The sequence below is a fragment of the Myotis lucifugus genome, unplaced genomic scaffold, assembly GCF_000147115.1.
Source record: "Myotis lucifugus unplaced genomic scaffold, Myoluc2.0 scaffold_355, whole genome shotgun sequence".
Classification (NCBI taxonomy): Eukaryota; Metazoa; Chordata; class Mammalia; order Chiroptera; family Vespertilionidae; genus Myotis; species Myotis lucifugus.
Window position 1 is genome coordinate 166,647 of NW_005871403.1, and position 22,026 is coordinate 188,672.

Consider the following 22,026-nt stretch of genomic DNA (forward strand, 5'->3'; position numbering starts at 1 on the left):
CCCCATTTTCTCTGGATCTATTCTTGTTGATCATTATATTCCACATGAGGGAGATCATGTGATATTTATCTTTCTCCGACTGGCTTATTTCACTTAGCATAATGCTCTCCAGTTCCATTCATGCTGTTGAAAATGGTAAAAGTTCCTTCTTTTTTATAGCAGCATACTATTCCACTGTGTACATGTACCACAGTTTTTTAATCCACTCATCTGCTGATGGGCACTTAGGCTGTTTCCAAATCTTAGCTATTGTAAATTGTGCTGCTATGAACATAGGGGTGCATATATCCTTTCTGATTGGTGTTTCTGGTTTCTTGGGATATAGTCCTAGTAGTGGGATTATTGGGTCAAATGGGAGTTCCATTTTTAACTTTTTGAGGAAACTCCATACTGTCTTCCACAGTGGCTGTACCAGTCTGCATTCCCACCAGCAGTGCAAGAGGGTTCTTTTTTCTCTATATCCTCGCCAGCACTTGTTGTTTGTTGATTTGTTGATGATAGCCATTCTGAAAGGTGTGAGATGGTAACTCGTTGTTGTTTTGATTTGCATCTCTCGGATGATTAGTGACTTTGAGCATATTTTCATATGTTTCTGGGCCTTCTCTATGTCCTCTTTCGAAAAGTGTCTATTTAAATCCTTTGTCCATTTTTTGATTTGATCGTTTATCTTCCTTTTATTAAGTTGTATGAGTTCTCTGTAAATTTTGGAGATTAAACCCTTATCGGAAATATTATTGGCAAATATGTTCTCCCATGCAGTGGGCTTTCTTGTTGTTTTGTTGATGGTTTCTGGGGTCATTTTCTTCTTACTTTTACTTTTATCTTGGACTAGTGGCCCGGTGCATGGATTCGTGCACATTGAAAGTAAATTAATTAAAAAATATTTTAATACATATCGCTATTCGCCCTTTTTCTATAATAGAAGTGTCAGAGATGAAAGAAAATTAGTAAAGTGTACATGAAAATAATATATAAATGATTAATAAATAAACAATAACAACATGATATAACAATGAATATTTTCCATGAGATTTTTACTGTCAGAATCTTCATTTATCATTAATTTTTTAAAATATGCTGGGTTTTCTGGAAAATTTATATCATTTGGACAAACTTTGCCTTTGCTACAACATCAAGTACATTTTCCATGAGATGGTTTTTTTCATTGGAGAAATTTAGGGATAGGCAAAATTGACATGTTAACAGTCATTCCACCACAACTGTGTTCGATAATTGCATCCTCATTTACCTCATTTTTGCTATGAAGACAGTTCCTACCAGTATTGGTAGTACTTGTTGATGACTGTTCTTCAGACGTATTCTGTTGATGACGTCGCTTTCTTTTGGCTTCAGATGTACATAGTGCCAATAGTTGTTCTTCAGACATACTCTGTTGATGATGTCACTTTTTTTCAGCCTTAGAGGTACATTGTGCCAATAGTTGGTCTTCAGATACATTCTGTCCACGATGCTGGATTCTTTCAACTGTAGAGGTACGTTGTGGCAATAGTTGGTCTTCAGACATATTCTGTTGACAGTTTCAGCTTCAGAATGTCAACAAAAACGTGATGTCATTACCCGGCACCCACAGCCACTGTTTCTGGGCTGGGCTGGGATGGGGTCTTGGCAGTGTTGGCTGCGATTTGGTGGGGTGTCGCTCCAGGATGGTGGCAGGGGCCTGTGTCCCACTTGGGAGAAGCCAAGTGTTGCTTTGTGGGCACCAGGTTCGCGGTGGCATTTATTGTTAAATGGCCTGTCACTACGGAGAGGAAGCCGGGCGTTGCTACGTGACATCATTACCTGGTGTCCACAGCCACCATTTCTGGGCTGGGCTGGGCTTTCGGTTGCATTTTGTGCCATGGGATCTTGGCAGCGGCTGTGATTTGGTGGGCTGTTGCTCCTGGGTGGTGGCAGGGCCTGTGTCCCACTTGGGGGAAGGTGAGTGTTGCTTTGTGGACGCCAGGTACACAATGCCGTTCCTCTGTAAATGGGCCAGTGCACGTCATGGCAGCTCCTGCGTTAAGCATCTGCCCCCTGGTGGTCAGTGCGTGTCATGGCGACTGGTCGGAGGGTCGAACACTTAGCATATTAGCCTTTTTATATGTGTGTGTGTGTGTGTGTGTGTTCGCGCGTGCGCGCGCGCGCGCCCACATACACACACACACATACTAGAGGCCCGGTGCATGAAAATTCATGCACTGGAGGGGGGTTCCTCAGCCCGGCCTGCCCCCTCTCACAGTCCGGGAGCCCTCAGGGACAGGAGGCGACTCGGCCATCAGGGGAAGGTGACAACTCCATCACACCTCTGCTGCTGCCACTGCTGGCAGCGCAAGCCTTGGCTGGCCCTGGGCGGCTGGGCAGCTGCCATCCTAGCCTTGCCTGTGCCTCGGGCCTGCCCTGGGCGGCTGGGGGGTTGAGGGCAGGTCCGGCCGCACTGTGTGCCTGCCACCCCCCCGGCGGGGCTGAAAGGACTGGGGGACTCTGGCGGGGCTTAGGGGACTGGGTGCCGCCATCTTGTGGCTATGGGTACTGCCATATTTTGCGATGGTGTGATGGTCAATTTGCATATTCCCTCTTTATTAGATAGGCTATATATAGATAGATTAGTCTGGCTCTAATTAGGTGGCTTTTTTTTGGTCTGTTTTGTTATCTATCAAAAGGTGATTTAAGCTACCTGCTCTTAGATATCTTTGGTTAGGGGATAGGTTTAAACCACCCGCTCTTAGGTATCTTTGGTTAGGGAGCATAAAATCTTGTGATTTATCAGCTGGCTGTTAATTGCTCAGCCTGTCCAGCTGTTTGTTCAGCCATTTGTCTCGGTTTCCTCATTCCACTTGCAAGGGAATTTTCCTAGGTTCTTACTAACTTGCCTTAGGAGTATGTTCCAAGATCCCCAGTGAATGCCTGAAACCATGGATAGTACTGAACCCTACATATACTATGTTTATTTTCTACTACATACATACGTTTTCTCTTAAAGGAACCAGTTTATATCCTTTGGCATATCCAAATTGCCAGCATCACTATTCTTGTGCCATTGTAAAATAAGGGTTACTTGAACACAAGCACTGTGATACTGCTACAGTTGATTTGATGATTGAGACAGCTACTAAGTGACTAATATGCAGGTAACATATGCAGAATGGGTATGCTGGACATAAGGATGATTCACCTCTGGGCAGGATGAAGGGTGGAGTAGGATGATGGGAGATTTAAAAGTCATGAATTATTTCTGGGATTTTCCATTTAATATTTTTGTACTGCCGTTGACCACGAGTAGCTGAAACCACAGTCAAAGGGAGGGGGATGACTATGGTATTTTAATATGGGAAGATACAAAAAGGAATTTAAGTAGAGCAATTTCATTTTACTACATTTTATTGCCTGTTTGTAAAATACAGGAGGCTAGTTATGAGTTTATCTGTAAAATCCAGATAAAATGTGTTCTTGTCACTTACAACAGTGACATTTAATTCTAGTATATTATTTCCATTCTAAAATATAATTATACTAAATGTTTATGATATGAGGAGGTTGCATATAAAACCTTGACCAGGCTTCTTTTTTTTTTTAAAGGTGTCCAAATATGCCCCAACTTTTAATAAGATACTCTATACATGTACAAAAATTGAAATAGCATGTAAAAAAATTGTTACAAATTACATTTTTGAAAACCAGAGAATTTAATTAATACATCCTTTGCTAATTATGCTCTAGCCAAACCACCCAATGCTTTCTTTTTTACACACAAGTTACTTCTAATTTTTGATACTGCGTTTCATCTTACTGACTTTAGCAACACTCAAGACCTATTAGTGTTTCTTCGGGTCAAATAAAAAAGTGGAACTGAGGTATAATGAAATGCAAACTATATAGATTCCTTATAAGTTATTGGCCTCAAGATGGACTTTCAAGAAAGAGATAAAAAAAAAAGACATCACAGAACTTCTATCAGAGGTTATCAAAATATTGGTATACATTATGTTCTAACAGTGTAGATTTCCCAAGCTGCTGCACAATTATCCTAAAATTACTAGCAAGAAAAAAGTACAAGAATAAGGCTAATGGCTAACTCCACTTAGTGTCTTAATTATTCTCCATACTAATATCATCAGAAGGATCTCCAAGAAATAGGCAATAATGACCGCTACATCTAAAGCTTCTGAATCTTGATTCAGTCTCAAGTTTCCTCTCACGTGGTGTTTTCCAAGTAGAGAGAGGGTGCAGTATTTAATAACGTGTAGCATCCTTTGCAGCTTTTCTTTCCAAGAGTTGCCAATGTCCACATTTCGTGTCTCACGTAGAGTATGCCTGACCCAGCCCCAGTCCAAGCCCCTGGAAATTCTTTACTCTGTCCGGCTGTTGGGGTGAACCTCCTGGTAGAAGGAAAGGGAATTTGGTACTAGGGTTGAGAGTCAAGTTACCAAGGTTCTTTGCTAGTATTTCTGAGACAACTTGAGAATCCGTGAATCTTCTTTTTCTAAAAATCCTACCCCAAAGATATGTTTTTTATTTTATTATTTATTTATTTTTTTTGGGGGGGAGGTATGTTTTTCATTTACTTTATTTTTTTAATCCTTACCAGACGAGTCAGGATATTTTTTCCCCATTGATTTTTAGAGAGAATGGAAGGCAGAGGAGAGGGGGGAAAGGGGTGCTAGGAAAAGAGAGAGAGAGAGAGAGAGAAATACATTGATGTGAGAGAGACACATCAATTGATTGACTCCTGTTCTGCCCTTTGGTCCAAGGCCCAACACTCTAACCACTGAGAAAAACTGGCCAAGGCTTGCTTGCTTATTTATTTATTTATTTATTTAATTGGAGAGAGAGAGAGAGAGAGAGAGAGAGAGAGAGAGAGGGAGATAGAGGAACGGGGGGCGGGGGGGAATATTGACCAGTTGCCTCCCACATGCTCCTTGACTGGGGATTGAACCAGAAACCTAGGTACGTGCCCTGACCTGGAATGGAATCTGCAACCTTTTGGTGCGAGAGGTGATGCTCCAACCAACTGGGTGAGCCACTTAGCCAGGGCCAACTGAATCTTATTCACTCAGCTTCTTAGAAGACCCCGAAATCAACTTGAGCTTACTTGATGAACCTGTTGGAAGTCTGGTCACAGCTTGAAACTCCTAGATCCCTCCAAAGGGTTCCAGTGGAAGGTGATGCTCAAAACTCTCAAATTGCTACAGAGGAGCCCAGAAAGAACTGTATAGCCCAGAAATAGGCAGGAAAGCCCAAATTCCAACAAAATGTGGTGAAAGAAAGAGCTAACCTTGACCAGGTGTCTTAAAAGTTTCACAGAATTTTTACATTTCATGAGTCAAGAATGTGACTAACCCCGAGTTATTGAGTTTTGGTGCAAAGGACTGAACTTAAAAATTGAAATTGCCACTTGAGGTGTTCTCTTCCCCTTCAACCTTAATTTTAAACTGGATTCTTTTATTTCAGTTGCTTTCAAACTGTAAAGTGTTCTGTGGAGGTATATCTTGGTGAACCAGAACTGAAGTGAGGTTGGAAGGCAGGACTGGGGAAGAGAGATTGAAAAGATAGAGTCTAGGTTCCCCATTCTCAGAATCATTTCTCCTTTGTATATTTTATACGTCTGGCTTCCATCTAAGATGATTGAGGGGAAAGTCCAGTTTAAAAATAAGAAGGTCTGAACTATTGCTACATGCTTAATGTTTTGAGGAAGGAGGTCGTAGTGGTCTCCAAGCTGTAGTTCTTGTGACCAGCTACCCCAGTAGTTTTTGTACCTGCTTTGACCCATAAATTTATATACTATTAAGGGCTAATCTCTGATTTCACTGATGTTTTATTGCCACCTGCTTTGAGTTGATAGTACTTGACTTTATTTTATTTTGGAGGTATTCAAGTTAAGTTCACTAAAATCACAAACCTCTAGGACAGCGATTCTCAACCTGTGGGTCGCGACCCCTTTGGGGGTCGAACGACCCTTTCACAGGGGTCGCCAAGACCATCGGAAAACACATATAAAATTACATATTGTTTTGTGATTAATCACTATGCTTTAATTATGTTCAATTTGTAACAATGAAAATACATCCTGCATATCAGATATTTACATTACGATTCATAACAGTAGCAAAATTACAGTTATGAAGTAGCAACGAAAATAATTTTATGCTTGGGGTCACCACAACATGAGGAACTGTATTAAAGGGTCACAGCATTAGGAAGGTTGAGAACCACTGCTCTAGGACATCATGAAAGATTACGGACAAAAGGGAAACATAGACAAACCATTGGAGTCATATTTGAGGGACATTGAATGCAAGTGTTAAACTCAGGACTCACCATTTCTGAATATTTAAAAAATATCTTTCCCTTTGCTTCTCCGTTCCATTTGTAGTTTTTACTTACTTCGGATGTCTGAATTGGGTGGAGAGCTCAGAGATAGATTATGCAAGCATTTCTTACTGGTGCAGATCAGAATTACTTGGAAAACATATAAAACATTTATGAACGTTCATATAAGTGAAATACTCTACAGCAATAGAAAGAAAATGAAGGTTTTTGTTGACTCATGAGAATGATTGTCAAGATATATTGCTAAAGTAATAAAAGCCGGATATAGAACAGTATTTATCTACCAGGTATTATGCTACCATTTATGTAGGGGGAAAGAGGGAGAGACAATATTTATTCTAAAGGATACTCTAGAAACTAGTAAGTTTGGTTGCCTTCTGGGAGGACAGCTGGTTAGCTGAAGGGAGAGGGAAGATTTTTCTTTGTTTTATATGGTACTTTTAAAAACTCTTAAGTCATACATATAATACCTACTTCTAAAACCAAAATGAAACAAACATCACACCATTAAAAACTCCATGTGCTGGCATTTTCTCTTTTACCAAGTGCAAGTATGTATGAGGGGAATGCTGCCCAGTTGGTTTTAATGTGCGGTCCCACTGAACATCTCAGAGTAGTTCACTATTTACTGAGAAAACTGCAACTTTGTGAAATGGGAGAAATTGAATTTCTCTGTGCTTCAGTTCCTAAATCTATAAAATCATTGTGAGTTGGATAATCTAAAAACCTCCCAAGTCTTAGTTTTTCTGACTTCCATGTGTTGAGAGGGAGCAGGCAGGAAACAGTGTAGGGAGACAGCTGGTTCTGTCTTCTAACTCCTCCCCTGGCCATGTTCTTCTACACAGAAAATTAAATGAGTAGTAAGAATGGTATGTTTATTTAAACTATTCATATGCTACATAGGACCCATGAAACTTTAAAAAGTTCTTTCTCTAAGTTTTGTATTAAGGTTATATTGAATGATAGTTCTCTAGAAAATTTTGTTTTCTAAATGTAGCTTGGTAAAGAATTTGACTAAAATGGAGAAATTGGATCAAGTTAGCACACTGAATTTTTTTAAAAAATTGCTCTCCTTCCAAATCCCTTAAAATGATAGAAACAAACAAAAAATACTTTAGTAAATGACATAAATTATTAAATGAATGGGGATTTTCATATATACACATACATATATGAATATATTTATATATAATTTTTATTTTAGTTATACAAGGTGATGGCAAAAGTAAGTTTACATTTGTTCTTACGGAAAAATAATACAATCCTATATAATAAAAGGGTAATATGCAAATAGATCGAACGGTGGAATGACTGGTTGCTATGATGCGCACTGACCACCAGGGAGCAGACACTCAATGCAGGAGCTGCCCCCTGGTGGTCAGTGAACTCCCACAGGGGGGGAGGGGGGCTGCTCAGCCAGAAGCCGGGCTGATGGCTGGCAAGCAATGGCAGAGCCTCTCCTGCCTCTGCAGCAGTGCTAAGGATATCCGACTCCCCACGGGGAGTGGGCCTAAGTCGTCAGTCAGACATCCCCTGCGGGCTCCTGGACAGCAAAAGGGTGCAGGCTGGGCTGAGGGACCCCTCCCCCCAAGTGCACGAATGTCATGCACTGGGCCTCTAGTAATAAATAATAATACAAGAATAAACTGTTTCGTGTACTCATAACTGTAAACCTAGTTTTGCCAAACCCGGTATATAAATAATTCCTGTCATGAGTATATATGTACACACCTGTGTGTGTGTGTGTGTGTGTGTGTGTGTAATATTTCTTATGGGAATTTTACATATTTTTTAAATATAATTAAGATGAGAATTTGTATATATATGGTACTTTATATACACACATTTTCCCATTCTATATGACTAGAGGCCCGGTGCACGAAATTCGTGCATGGGTCGGTGTCCCTCAGCCTGGCCTGCACTCTCTCCAGTCTGGGACCCCTGGGGGGATCTCTGATTGCTGGTTTAGGCCCGATCCCAGAGGTATTGGGCCTAAACTGGCAGTCGGACATCCCTCTCACAAACTGGGACTGCTGGCTCCTAACCGCTTGCCTGCCTGCCTGATTGCCCCTAACCGCTTCTGCCTGCCAGCCTGATCACCCCTAATTGCTCCCCTGCTGGCCTGATTGATGCCTAACTGCTCCCCTGCAGGCCTGGTCACCCCTAACTGCCCTTGCCTGCAGACCTGGTCGCACCCAACTGACCTCCCCTGCAGGCCTGGTCACCCCCAATAGCCCTGCCGGCCTGATCTCTCCACCCCAACTGCCCCTCCCCTGCAGGCCTGGTCCCCCCCCCCCCAACTGCCCTCCCCTGCAGGCCTGGTAGCCCCCAACAGCCCTCCCCTGCTGGCCCGATTGCCCACAACTGCCCTCCCCTGCTGGCTATCTTGTGGTGGCCATCTTGTGATGATATGAAGGGTGGCCATCTTGTGGTGACGTGGCACGTGATGCCACCAAGGCTTTTATCATATAGGATATATACACACACACACACATATACATACATACATACATACATACATATACACACACACACACACACACACACACACACACACCTATATGGCCTGGTGCATGAATTCGTGCACCGGTGGGATCCCTCGGCCTAGCCTGCGGGATCGGGCAGAAACCGGCTCTCTGACATCCCCTGAGGGGTCCTGGATTTTGAGAGGGCGCAGGCCAGGCCAAGGGACCTCACCGGTGCACGATCAGGGCTGGGGAGGGACGCGGGAGGTTGTCCAGCTGGGGAGGGACTGCGTGAGTGCTCCAGGGTGTCTCCAGCCCATCTCGCTCAGTCCTGATTGGCCAGGCCTCAGCAGCAAGCTGCACCTACCAGTTGGAGCATCTGCCCCCTGGGGATCAGTGCACGTCATAGCGAGCAGTTGAGCGGCCTTAGCATATCATTAGCATATTACACTTTGGTTGAACGGCCAACTGGATGACGGGACACTTAGCATATTAGGTTTTTATTATATAGGATATTCATCTACACTAATAAAAGAGAAACATGGTAATTAGCGTACGACCGCTACCCTTTTCATTGGCTAATCAGTGAGTATATGCAAATTAACTGTCAGCCAAGATGGCGGCCGGCAGCCAGGCAGCTGGAAGCGAACATGAGGCTTGCTTGCTGCGTTCCCTGACTGCTCTGCTGGCCTCTGAGCTATAACTCTAAGAAACTATGTACTGTGTTGCAAATAAGAAGATAAACAAAACTCCAGAAACCAGCCGGACTGAAAGCCAGGCGGACCGAAACTTTGTATCGATGTTTTCAGCAGCGAGGCCTCAGAGCTAAAGCTGGCCCAGAATAAAAAAAAAAAAGGAAACAAGGAGTGGTTGGAAGCTTTAGTCACACTCTTCCGGAAAACAGCCCTCAGCCCCTCACCCAGACTGGCCAGGCACCCCAGTGGGGACCCCCACCCTGATCCAGGACACCCTTCAGGGCAAACCAGCCGGCCCCTACCCGTGCACCAGGCCTCTATTCTACATAGTAAAAGGGTAATATGCCTCCCGGCACCGGGATCAGCGGAGCAGCAAGGCTCCCGGCACCGGGATCAGCGTGACAGGGGGCAGCGCCCAAACCCCCTGATCGGCCTGCGGCTCTGTGTGTGCCAGGGGGCGGGGCCACAACCTCCCTATCCGCCCTGCTCTGTTCGTGACAGGGAAAGGCGCCCCAACCCCCTGATCAGCCCCTGCTCTGTGCCTGATAGGGGGGAGCTCCTCAACCCCCTGATGGGCCCTGCTCTGAGTGACAGGGGGCAGTGCCCCAACCCCCTGATTGGCCCTGCTCTGTGCATGACAGGGGGTGGCATCGCAACCTCCAGATCCGCCCTGCTCTGTGCATGACGGGGCGGCGGGTGACCCAACTCCCCAATCGGCCCTGCTCTGAGCCTGACCAGGGGCTGCACCTAGGGATTGGGCCTGCCCTCTGCCACCCGGGAGCAGGCACTAAGCCAGCAGGTCGTTATCTCCCGAGGGGTCCCAGACTGCGGAGAGGGCACAGGCCGGGCTGGGGGACCCCCCCTCCCCCCGAGTGCACAAATTTTTGTGCACTGGGCCTCTAGTCATATATAATGGGAAAATGTGTAGAATATGCATAAAATATTCCTATCTTAATTACACACACACAAACATTATTTCTCATCCTAAAACATAAACATATATAATCATGTTTTAGGATGAGAATGCTCAACAGTTTAAAGTTAGCTTTTGTTCTCCCTTTAGTCAGTGTATGAATTCAATATTAATATGGTCTCATTCAGAGTTTTTTATGGGGCCTGATAAGCTGACTCTGATATTCACATGAAAGAAGAAAAGTGCTAGAATAGCGTTCTGAAGGCTTTGAAAGGAGCAGCAACAACTAAGCATAGTGAGGGGAAACTTGTCCAGATATAAAAGCCTTATAGTGTTACAGTAACTTAAAATGTGTGGTATTGGCATAGGAATCATGGACATATTACAAATATACTTTATAATTGTTCATATTTTTCTTTACGAACAATTGTCTATGTACCTACCATCTGCGTTTAAGAAAACAATATTTTATCATACTTGTTTTTGTTTCAAGAAATAAATTATTAAAGATTGTACCCCCTTCCTAGATCATTTTCCTTTCTTAGTTGTGATTATTATCCTAAAGTAGATGTATATTTTGTGTTTATGCTTTGATTATGTGCACGTATAAAATATATAGTATTGTTGTCTGTGTTTGTAACATATTAGTATCACTATAAATTGTTTTTACTCAGCTTTGTATTTTTTTAAGGTTTATATGTTTTGACACATATAGCTCTAGTTTTGTGTGTGTGTTTTTTTCTAATCATCACCGGAGGACATTTTCCCATTGATTTTTAGAGAGAGTGGAAGAGAGAGGGAAAGACAGAGAGAAATATTGATGTGAGAGAAACACATTGATTGGTTGCCTTCTGCACGTGCCCTGATCAGGGCCCAGACTGGGGAGGAGCCTGCAACTTAGGTATGTGCCCTTGACTGGAATTGAACCCAAGACTGTTAGGTTCGCAGGTCGACACTCTATCCACTGAGCCAAACCGGCTAGGGCTCTAGTTTTTCATTGTAACTTCTGTATAGTATTTTATCTTATGAATATACTACATTGTGGAATTTAGGTTATCTTCAAATTTCCTTTTGCATTGCTGCAATAAATATCCTTTTTTATGTGCTAGTAAGTGTGTGAGTTTTTGTAGGGTATATATGAAAATTGTTGGGTTGTAACAAGGATGGCATTTCAGAACAGTGTGGAAAGGCAGACATGTTTAATAACTATCAATTAAAGAAAATATAGGTAGACCTCTACCTAACCTGTTTTTAGAAAAAAATTTAGGTGATTAAGGAACTAAATATTAAAAAAATAAAACTTTTAAAAGTTTAAGAGGAGAATGTAGAATAATATTTCTAAAATTTGGGGTAGAGACGGTCTTCAGAAAGTTATGAATTCTGGAAGAAAATAGAGTAGGTTCTCACTTAACTTCCTAGATAGGTTCTGTGACTTTAGGCTAAACAATATGTAACTGAAACAAATTTTACCATATGCTAATTGAAATAAGCAAGATCTATGTTCCTATGGCGTCTCATCAACATGATAATATAACAATGTTGAATGGAAATGACTTATTGAGGATCTGCTATATTTATAACATAAAAGTAGAAAAGGATTAATATTCAGAATACTGAGAGATATTTCAATTTCTAAATATAAACCAGCAAACCCCTCCCAATACCACCCCATGCTCCATTCTCAGGCCTTTCCCCCTGCCACCCTACTCCTTCACTCTCCTCCTGCCTCCTTGCTTTACATTAGGATTTCTGTAGTCCTCCATGAAATGCTCTAATCTCTTTCAGGCCAACTCTGTTTTCTTCTCTTTCATACTTTGGCTCTAAAATAATATTAGAACTGAGACAGTCTTGAGAAGGAAATGGAGCATAATTAATAAGTGCACTGGGACAACAGCTGTAAACTGGGTTTGTTTCAGGAAATCGGGTCATCCTAGCTGAGATTGGCTTTCTATGATCACCCCATCGAAAATGTCTCTTATCTTGTTCTGTTTTAGTTATAGCACTTCATGATATTATTTCATGATTATTTATTTTCTGTGTCACCTCACAGTAAGATGACATATCTTGGTCACCATTCTATGCCAATGTTTAGGACAGTGTGTTGGTACATAGTAGTGTGTACTGTTCGCTAAGTATTTGTTGAATATATGACATTTCTATCTTTGGTCTTAAAATCTTGTGAAGGTATGAGACACATGGAAAATTGAATACTAATAGTACATACAAATTATACATTTGTAAAACAGAAATGTTCTAATTTATACAGACTTTTGTGGCAGTCCCCCAAATAAAAGTTTCCATTAGCTAAACTTTTTATAAAACACTTTTCTTAGCTCATATTGGGTATTTTGGACAGTTCCTTGAGAAACATTCTCAGGCATTCATCTTTGGGTATCTCTGTATTAAGTAATCAAATGAATTCCTAGAAGGGGAACTGCTGTGCTAGAGAATATGCATATTTTCAAGGCTCATGGTATATATTGCCATTCTTCTGCAGAATGCAATTTGTACTCATTTGACATACCAGTGTAAAAGAGTGACTTTTTCCCCAAACTCTCACCAGCACTAGGCATTATCCTATCTAATAAAAGAGAAACATGGTAATTAGCCATACCTCCGCTACTCTTCCCATTGGCTAATCAGGGCGATATGCAAATTAACTGCCAGCCAAGATGGCGGCCGGCAGCCAGGCAGCTTGAAGCGAACATGAGGCTTGCTTGCTTCAGTGACGGAGGAAGCCAACGTTCCCCGCCTGCCGCTGCTGGCCTCTGAGCTTGCAGTTTGAAACATTGTTACAAATATAGAAGCTAAACAAAACCCCAGAAACCTGCTTTCAGCAAGCCAGGCCTCAGAGCTGGAGTTGAAACAGTGTTTCGATTATACAACGCAAACAAACCAGATACCTGCTTTCAGCAGCCGAGGCCTCAGAGCTGGAGCCAAGCCTCAGAGCTAAAGCTGGCCCAGAATAAAAAAAGAAAGAAAAAAAGGAGCGGTTGGGAGCTTCAGTCAACCGCCAGCCTGAAAACAGCCCTCAGCCCCTCACCCAGACTGGCCAGGCACCCCAGTGGGGACCCCCACCCTGAAGGGTGTGGGACCAGCTGCAAACAGCCATCATCCCCTCACCCAGGCTGGCCAGGCACCCAAGCGGGACCCCCACCCTGATCCAGGACACCCTTCAGGGCAAACCAGCTGGCCCCCACCCGTGCACCAGGCCTCTATCCTATATAGTAAAAGGGTAATATGCCTCCCAGCACCGGGATCAGCGGCGCCGCGAGGCCTCCCAGCACCGGGATCAGCATGACAGGGGGCAGCGCCCAAACCCCCTGATCGCCCTGCGGCTCTGTGTGTGACAGGGGAAGGCGCCCCAACCCCCTGATCAGCCCTGCTCTGTGCCTGATAGGGGGGAGCTCCCCAATCCCCTGATCGCCCTGAGGCTCTGTGTGTGACAGGGGAAGGCGCCCCAACCCCCTGATCGGCCCTGCTCTGTGTGTGACAGGGTGGGGCACCCCAACTCCCCCTCCCCCACGGGCCCTGCTCTGTGTGTGACGGGGTAGAGCCATAACCTCCCCATCGGCCCTGCCCTGAGTGTGACAGTGGTGGCGCCCCAAACCCCTGATCGGCCCTGCTCTGTGGGTGATAGAGAGCGGCGCCCCAACCGCCCCCCACGGGCCCTGCTCTGTGTGTGATGGGGTAGAGCCATAACCTCTCCATCGGCCCTGCCCTGAGTGTGACAGGGTGCGGCGCCCCAACCCCCTGATCCGCCCTGCTCTGTGTGTGACGGGGCGGTGCCCCAACTCCTCTATCGGTCCTACTCTGTGAGTGACAGGGGGGAGCTCCTCAACCCCCTGATTGGCCCTGCTCTGTGTGTGATGGGGGGAGCTCCCCAACCCCCTGATGGGCCCTGCTCTGTGCGTGACAGGGGGGAGCTCCCCAAGCCCCTGATCGACCCTGCTCTGTGTGTGACAGGGTATGGAGCCCCAACCCCCCTGATGGCCCTGCTCTGTGCGTGATAGGGGGAGCGCCCTAACCCCCTGATTGGCCCTGCTCTGTGTGTGACAGGGGGTGGCGCCGCAACCTCCCCATTGACCCTGCCTTGAGTGTGATAGGGGGCGGTGCCCCAACCCCCCAATCGGCCCTACCCTGAGCGTGACTGAGGGTGGCATCGCAACCTCCCGATCCGCCCTGCTCTGTGCATGACCTGGGGGGACACCCCAACTCCCCAATCAGCCCTGCTCTGAGCCCGACCAGGGGCTGCACCTAGGGATTGGGCCTGCCCTCTGCCACCCGGGAGCGGGCCTAAGCCAGCAGGTCGTTATCTCCCGAGGGGTCCCAGACTGTGAGAGGGCACAGGCCGGGCTGAGGGACCCCCCCTCCCTCCCGAGTGCAAATTTTTGTGCACTGGGCCTCTAGTCCTATATAATAAAACCCTAATATGCAAATCGACTGAACTGCAGAACGACTGGTGGAACGACCTGCGAACGGCCGCAGTGACCACCAGGGGGAGATGTTCAACACAGGAGCTGCCCCTTTGTGGTCATTGTGCACCCACAGGGGGAACGCTGCTCAGCCAGAAGCTGAGCTCATGGCTGACGAGTGCAGCGGTGGTGGTGGGAACCTCTCCCGCCTCCGCTGCAGGTGGGCGGTAAGGAGCAAGGGGTCCCGGACTGCAAAAGCCCCAGACTGTGAGAGGGATATCTGACTGCTGGCTTAGGCTCAATCCCCCTAGGGGTCCCAGACTGTGACAGGGCACAGGCCAGGCTGAGAGGACCCCCCCCCCCCAGTGCACAAATTTTGTGCACCGGGCCTCTAGTTTTTTAATATTTTGTAAATTTGGGGAGTGATTTTATTTTATTTTCCTGTGATTTCATTAATTTTATTTCCTTGGTTAATCCCATATTCTTGTCATGTCTGAAGTGTCATCTTTTTTATTGCTTTGTAAGAAATATATATACACGTATATGCATATTATATTTGGTATATCAAAATTTTGCTATTGTACTTTTTCTGTTTTATGGTTTGCCATTTAAAGTTGTCTTTGCTGCACAGAAAAATAAAAGAATACTTTTTGTAAGTTAAAGATATCAACCAACCTTATTTGTGCCTTTGGTTAGTGCTTAGGATATCTTTCTCTGTTCCCAGTGTTTATATGTATTTCTGTTAGGCTTTTTTCAAAGTACTGCAAATGTTATCTGGTCTTTTAAGGACCTCCAATTGGAAATCACTTTGAGAATATTAGTGCCCTTAATTATCTTGCCTTATCCTAAGGGTCAAGGAACAAAGGGAAGAAAAGCAAATGGTAATTTCTGTTCTGAGAGCTTTCCTGGGGAAGATGTAGGACAAAAACCAAAGATTTACTGAATGCAATAACTCTCAGACTGTATTTCAGCAAAAAGATTTTCTTTGCTTATAGGGTAATGTTATTTGCCTCTAAGATTAAGGAAAAAGTGCTGCTAATTAAATCATAATGTGCCATTGATTGTAGGATGCACATTGACTTCAGAGTTTTAAGATATGAACACGGGGGATATTAAAACCCCTGAAAGATGTTATATATTAACTTGGACTGCAGCACAATAATTTAAAAATCCTGTGGTTGCTTTATATAGTTTTGTTTGTTTGGGCTTGATAATTTTTAAAACACAGCTTTATTGATATATAATTTGTATACCGTACAATTCATCCATTTTTTTTTTACAATGCAACAGTTTTTAGTATATTCAGAGGTGTGTACAAGCATCGCTACAGTCAATTTTAGAACATTTTCACCACCTCAAAAAGGAATCCCAGTACAGAGAATATTATTTAGCCTTAAAAAGCGGAATAATTTTGATATAATGCTATTATATGGATACAGCTTGAAGATATGCTAAGTGAAATAATCCAGTCACAAAATAACAAATCCTGTATGATTCCACTTATATGAGGAAGTAGAGGCCTGGTGCATGAAAATTCGTGCACTGAGGGGGGCTGTCCCTCAGCCCAGCCTGCCCCCTCTCACAGTCTGGGAGCCCTCAGGGGATGTCCTACTGACAACCTCTGCGGGAGGCGACCGGGCTGATCAGGGGAAGGCGCTGCCCCCATTACCTCGCTGCTGCTGCCACTGCCAGCTGTGGCGGCTGGGAGGCCTGAGCCCCGGGCCTCGCAGCCACTGTGGCTTTGTCTGGATAGACGTCTGGAAGAGGTCTGCCCTAATAGCATATTACCCTTTTATTATTATAGATAGCCAAATTCATAGAGGCAGAGAGTAGAATGGTGGTTACCAGAGGGAGGAGGAATTGGGAGTTAGTGTTTAATGGGTTTAGAGTTTCAGTTGGGGAAGATAAAAAGTTCTGGAAGTAGATGGTAATGATAGTTGCACAGTAAAATGAATGTACATAAAGCTACATAAATGTACACTTAAAAATGGCTAAAATGGCCCTAGCCGGTTTAGCTCAGTGGTTAGAGCGTCAGCCTATAGACCAAAGGGTCCTGGGTTCGATTCCGGTCAAGGGTTGCAGGCTCCTCCCCGGCCCGGGCCCTGGTCGGGGCTCGTGCAGGAGGCAACCAATCGATGTGTTTCTCTCACATCAAAGTTTCTGTCTTTCCTTCTCTCTTCCACTCTCTCTAAAAATCAATGGAAAAAATATCCTTGGATGAGGATTAACAAAAAACAAAATAAAACAAAATGGCTAAAATGGTAATTATATGTTAAGTGTATTTCACCACAGTGAAAAAAAAATAGAAATCCTAGACACTTGAGCTTTCATCTTGTATTCCTTCATCCATATCCCACCATCATTAAGCAGCCACTAATCCACTTTCTATCACTATTTTGACTATTTTGGACTTTCATATGAAAGGAAACATACAAAATGTATACTTTTATGATTGGCTATTTTTACTTAGCATAATGTTTTCAGGATTCATCCAAGTTATAGCAGGTATCAATACTTCATTCTTTTTTTTTTAGAGAGTGGAAGGTAGGGGGGCGAGAAAGACAGAGACAGAGAGAGACATTGATGTGAGAGAGATACATTGACTGGTTGCCTCCCAAATGTGCCAGAGACCAGGGCAGGGATGAACTTGCAACCCAGGTATGAGCCCTTGACCAGGAATTGAACTCATGACTATTCGGTGTGTGGGCTGATACTCTAACCACTGACCTACGTCGGCCAGGGCCATTCGTTTTTATGGCAGAATAATATTCCCTTGTATGGGTATACCTGATTTTATTTATTCATCATCAGTTGATGGAAATGACACTTGGGTTGTTTCCAAGGTCTATATAGTTATTTTGAGACTTAACTTGAGATCTTAGAATTATGAGAAATAAAAACCTACTCACTTATATTTAGTAAAGAAGGACTTACTGTAAGACCATGTAAAGGGTGTCCCAAAATTCACACAAGAAGTAATTTTGATAGAAAACACAGGTTTATAATTAAAAATTGTGAATTTTTTATTGATTCATGAAGTATACAGTATAGGGTTATGTATGGAATAGCATATCGGGTAAATGGCCTCCACGGCTTTTCTGGCACATACGCACTCTTTTATTGAAACTTTCCATGACCGTTTTGCACATTTGTGGCTGAATTTCCTTGATACAGCGCTCAATTTCCTCCTTCAAGGTGTGGGTGGTCGTGGGCTTGTTGGCATAAACCTTAGACTTCAAAAAACCCCAAAGGAAAACGTCCAATGGCGTTAAATCGCATGATCTGGGTGGCCAATTCTGATCACCAAAACGGGAAATTACACGACCAGGAAATGACTCATGCAGTAATTCAGTTGTTTCTCGGGCTGTATGGCATGTGGCACCATCTTGTTGAAACCACATGTCGTCCACATCCATATCTTGCAATTTAGGCACAAAAAACTGGATTATCATGTCGCGATAGCGAGCACCGTTAACTGTTATTGCCTGAGCAGCCACATTTTCGAAGAAGAATGGTCCAATGATGCCTCCAGCCCAAAATCCGCACCAAACAGTGACACGTTGCCGATGCATTTGTTTCTCAACAATCACTCGTGGATTTTCTGAACCCCAAATGGGACAATTTTGTTGATTAACCAAGCCATCAAGATGAAAATGAGCCTCATCGCTGAAGATGATTTTGTTCGAAAAATCAGCATCCACTTGTTGTTGTTCCATAATCCATTTGCGTATGTGCCAGCAAAGCCGTGGAGGCCATTTACCCGATATACTATTCCATACATAACCCTATACTGTATACTTTATGAGTCAATAAAAAATTTACAATTTTTAATTATAAACCATGTTTTCTATCAAAATTACTTCTTGCGTGAATTTTGGGACACCCGTTAGTTCAGTTTAACAGGAATCCAAGGACAAGGAAAGAAGTTCAGTGGTCTCCTGTGGGGACGGACCCTGGAGCTGAGAGTCAGGAGCCAAGGCAACTGCTGCTGTGTCTTAGGGGCTTGCAAATTCTCTTGGCTCTACTTCTCTATGCATGTCTACTCTAGTCTTTGTCTAGGTTGGTGTTCTCTACTTCCTCTGTTAACTTCGGTGGCACAAAATATGTGGCTCATCTTGACTCTGCTGTGGCCACTTTGCAACTCAGGTACCTGTAGCTCATGTTCTCAATTCCAAATTTCTGAAGAGGGATCTGATTGGTATATCCCTGGTCCAATAGGGTAGTTCACTTGGTACAAACATGGTGTCAAAACCACACCTTAACTAGGGGCAGGTTCTCTAGAAGGAGTGTGTGCACATGGACCTGGGTGTGAACAACCTGTATAGGACACTAAAGATTGACCTAATTCTCCGGGCCAGTGGTCATCAAACATGTTGGTCTCAAGACTCATTTACACTCTTAAAAATTTAGAGCTCTAAGGAGCTTTTGTTTATGTGGGTTATATATGCTGATATTTACCACATTCGATATTAAAATGGGGAAACTTTAAAGATATTTATTCATTTAGGAATAATATAAACACATTTAATGTTAATATATATAACATGCTTATGACAACTATTTTCTAAAATTAAACAAAATTTGTTGAGAAGAGTGACATTATTTTACATTTTTGCAAACCTCTTTAATATCTGGCTTAGAAGATAGCTTGATACTCATATCTGCTTTTACATCGGTCTTGTGGTATGTTGTTTTGATTGAAGTTTATGAAGAAAAGCTAACCTCACACAGATATGTACTTGGAAAAGGGAGGGGTATTTTAATAGCTTTTAAAGATAATTGTGGCTATTCTTCGATACCAACCTAAACCAGAAAAGTGGTAATTTTTTAAAGGTTAGTTGCTGTGTAGAATCTGAAACCATATCAATGAGTCTTTCATATTCTATCACACTAAACATTTACTGGTTTGTCATGTACTTTATTTAACTGTGGTAAAATATCTTGTGCTTTAAATAACTATTCATGCATAATTTTGTAACATTCAGTATTAGTTGGAAAATATTGATTCATTCAGTTAATGTAGATATTTCTAATGTTGGAACATTTTATTATATAATATAAAAATCTCACACTTAATATCACCACCAGTCTTGTCAGAAAAGTCTTCAAATGTGGGGAAATTGTCAAGTTCATGGTGGCAGATGCAAGTTTTTCCAGAATTCTAATTTTCACGAATATTGGCAGTTTTCTTCTTTGACATGGTAGTCTCGCTTTGTTCTTTCTTGAAAGTTTTCCTATTAGTGCCTTCTTAGCTTATCATTTTGACACAGAATTATCTAACAAAAACAATATTTCCTCTGCACAAGTGCCTATCCTGTAAATACTCTCGAATCTTTTTAACAGGTGACTTTTTTACTACCTCAAAGTTCACAATCATGGATTTTTGTTTTTGTAATATATAATGTCTGTTTCTCAGACTTTTATAGAAAGAAAGGCATTTACTGAGCAGTTGCTCTGTGCCAGTCCCATGTTTTTACTTTATACAGCTGCTGGTGTTATTTGTGGTATGTTAAGTAACCTTTTTTAAGTGTAAAGGGAAATAAAGACTTATTAATATTTTTAAATGTCAATAATTTCTATTATATTAAGTAAATACACAAGAGAAACCTTTTACTGGTAATTGTGGTTTTATTTATGTAGCTATAGTTATAATTTATTAGAAGTACACCTGGTGCTTTAGTTCTTATCAGTTCTATTTTTTCCCATTCTATTTAGGTGGTTTCCTAGAAACATGATTGTTTGTTGGATTTGATCTCACAGTCTGGTGAGGACTTCTTTACTGATAATGTCAAGTTCAGGTTATCCTCCCAACCAAGGAGCATTCAGCACAGAACAAAGCCGTTATCCTTCCCACTCTGTTCAGTACACCTTTCCCAGCACCCGGCACCAGCAGGTAAGGAACAAATATTGTGTAAATTGCATATGTATTTTGTGTTTTCCTTTTACTTTTCCTATATTTGTTGGTCAGAAACCAAATGTAGTTGTTATACATATATAGGGGTTTGCAAAAGTAGGCTTACAGATGTAATACAAATAAATAATATAATCCTACATAATAAAAGCCTAATATGCAAATTGTCTCCTCGGGCAGTCGTTCAACTGCTCGCTATGATGTGTGCCGACCACCGGGGGTCAGCGCGGAACATGGTGGGCGTCGGCGACGTGGCGCTGGCAGCAGGCGGCAGTGAAGGTGCTGCCGGCCCTGATGGGTCCTGACAAGAGCGGGACCGGGGCAGGATGGTGGGGCAGGTGAACAGGCAGCACCAGGCCAAGGCGGGGTGCCAGGTGGGGCTGCGGGGCTGCGAGGCTGGGGGTGCCAGCTGGGGCCTGATCTCCGCAGGCCACCCTGAGGGACCCCACCTGTGCACGAATTCGTGCACTGGGCCTTTAGTAGTAAATAATAATATAAGAGTAAACTGTTTTGTGTACTCATAACTGTAGACCTACTTTTGCCAACCCGTGTGTGTGTGTGTGTGTGTGTGTGTGTGTGTGTACACTTTTTTTTAATGGCAAGAACCATTCTCAAAGATGGAGAACCAGAAGTTGGGGATTAATTATCTTTGGCTTCTTACTATGGCTTTATGACAGATTTATGACAGAGTGACCATGTAGGGTTTTGTTGTAGGATTTGTTGTGATTGATTGTAGGATATATTGATAGAATATTAGTTTATTAGTTACCTAGAGTTTCTAGGTTAAGACCTGTGTTTGTGTTCCAAGTTTGGTTGAGTATTAAGCTGGCCAGATAATATGGCCTCTTTTGAGTGATGGCTATGATAGGGCCTCTCCCTTCTTGAGAGATTTGATGGTAGGAAGATGAAAGAGTTTGTATTATTGATTTACCTTGTGAAAAATAAAATGTGAAAAGAAATTATTATCTCAGAATGGGCCAGGTATAGGGATTTAAGAGGTTTGAAGAAAAAAATGGAAGGGAGGTAATGAAATGGTCAAAGAAAAAGAAAACAATTTACCAGCAAAATATAGTTGATTACTACTGGGTACGACTGAGAACTCCTTTGAAGTGTGGTTATACTTACAGAGTGAGAAAGGACATTCTTACCTTGTTTCTGTTTAGGAAAGCATTCAGTCTTCCACCATTAAGTATAATATTAGTAGCACATTTTTGTAGATGCTTTTTTTTTTTTGGTCGAAGATGTTGCTTTGTAGGTTGAGAATTCTTATCATGATTGGATGTTGAAATTTGGTTGCATG

The 22,026-nt window shown here is 43.0% G+C and overlaps 1 protein-coding gene across 12 annotated transcripts in view; it reads left to right on the forward strand.

The window, feature by feature from the left end:
• NCOR1 (nuclear receptor corepressor 1) overlaps positions 1–22,026 on the forward strand; it is a 238,392-nt gene that overhangs the window by 14,344 nt on the left and 202,022 nt on the right. For 11 of the 12 annotated variants that reach the window (XM_023764861.1, XM_023764867.1, XM_023764865.1 and 8 more), the window contains exon 2: positions 20,531–20,708. In XM_023764861.1, the coding sequence (XP_023620629.1) occupies positions 20,601–20,708 (108 nt within the window). In that variant the 5' untranslated portion in view covers positions 20,531–20,600. Of the gene's footprint in view, positions 1–20,530; positions 20,709–22,026 lie in introns of those variants that run through there. The other variant, XM_023764871.1, reaches the window with a different exon arrangement.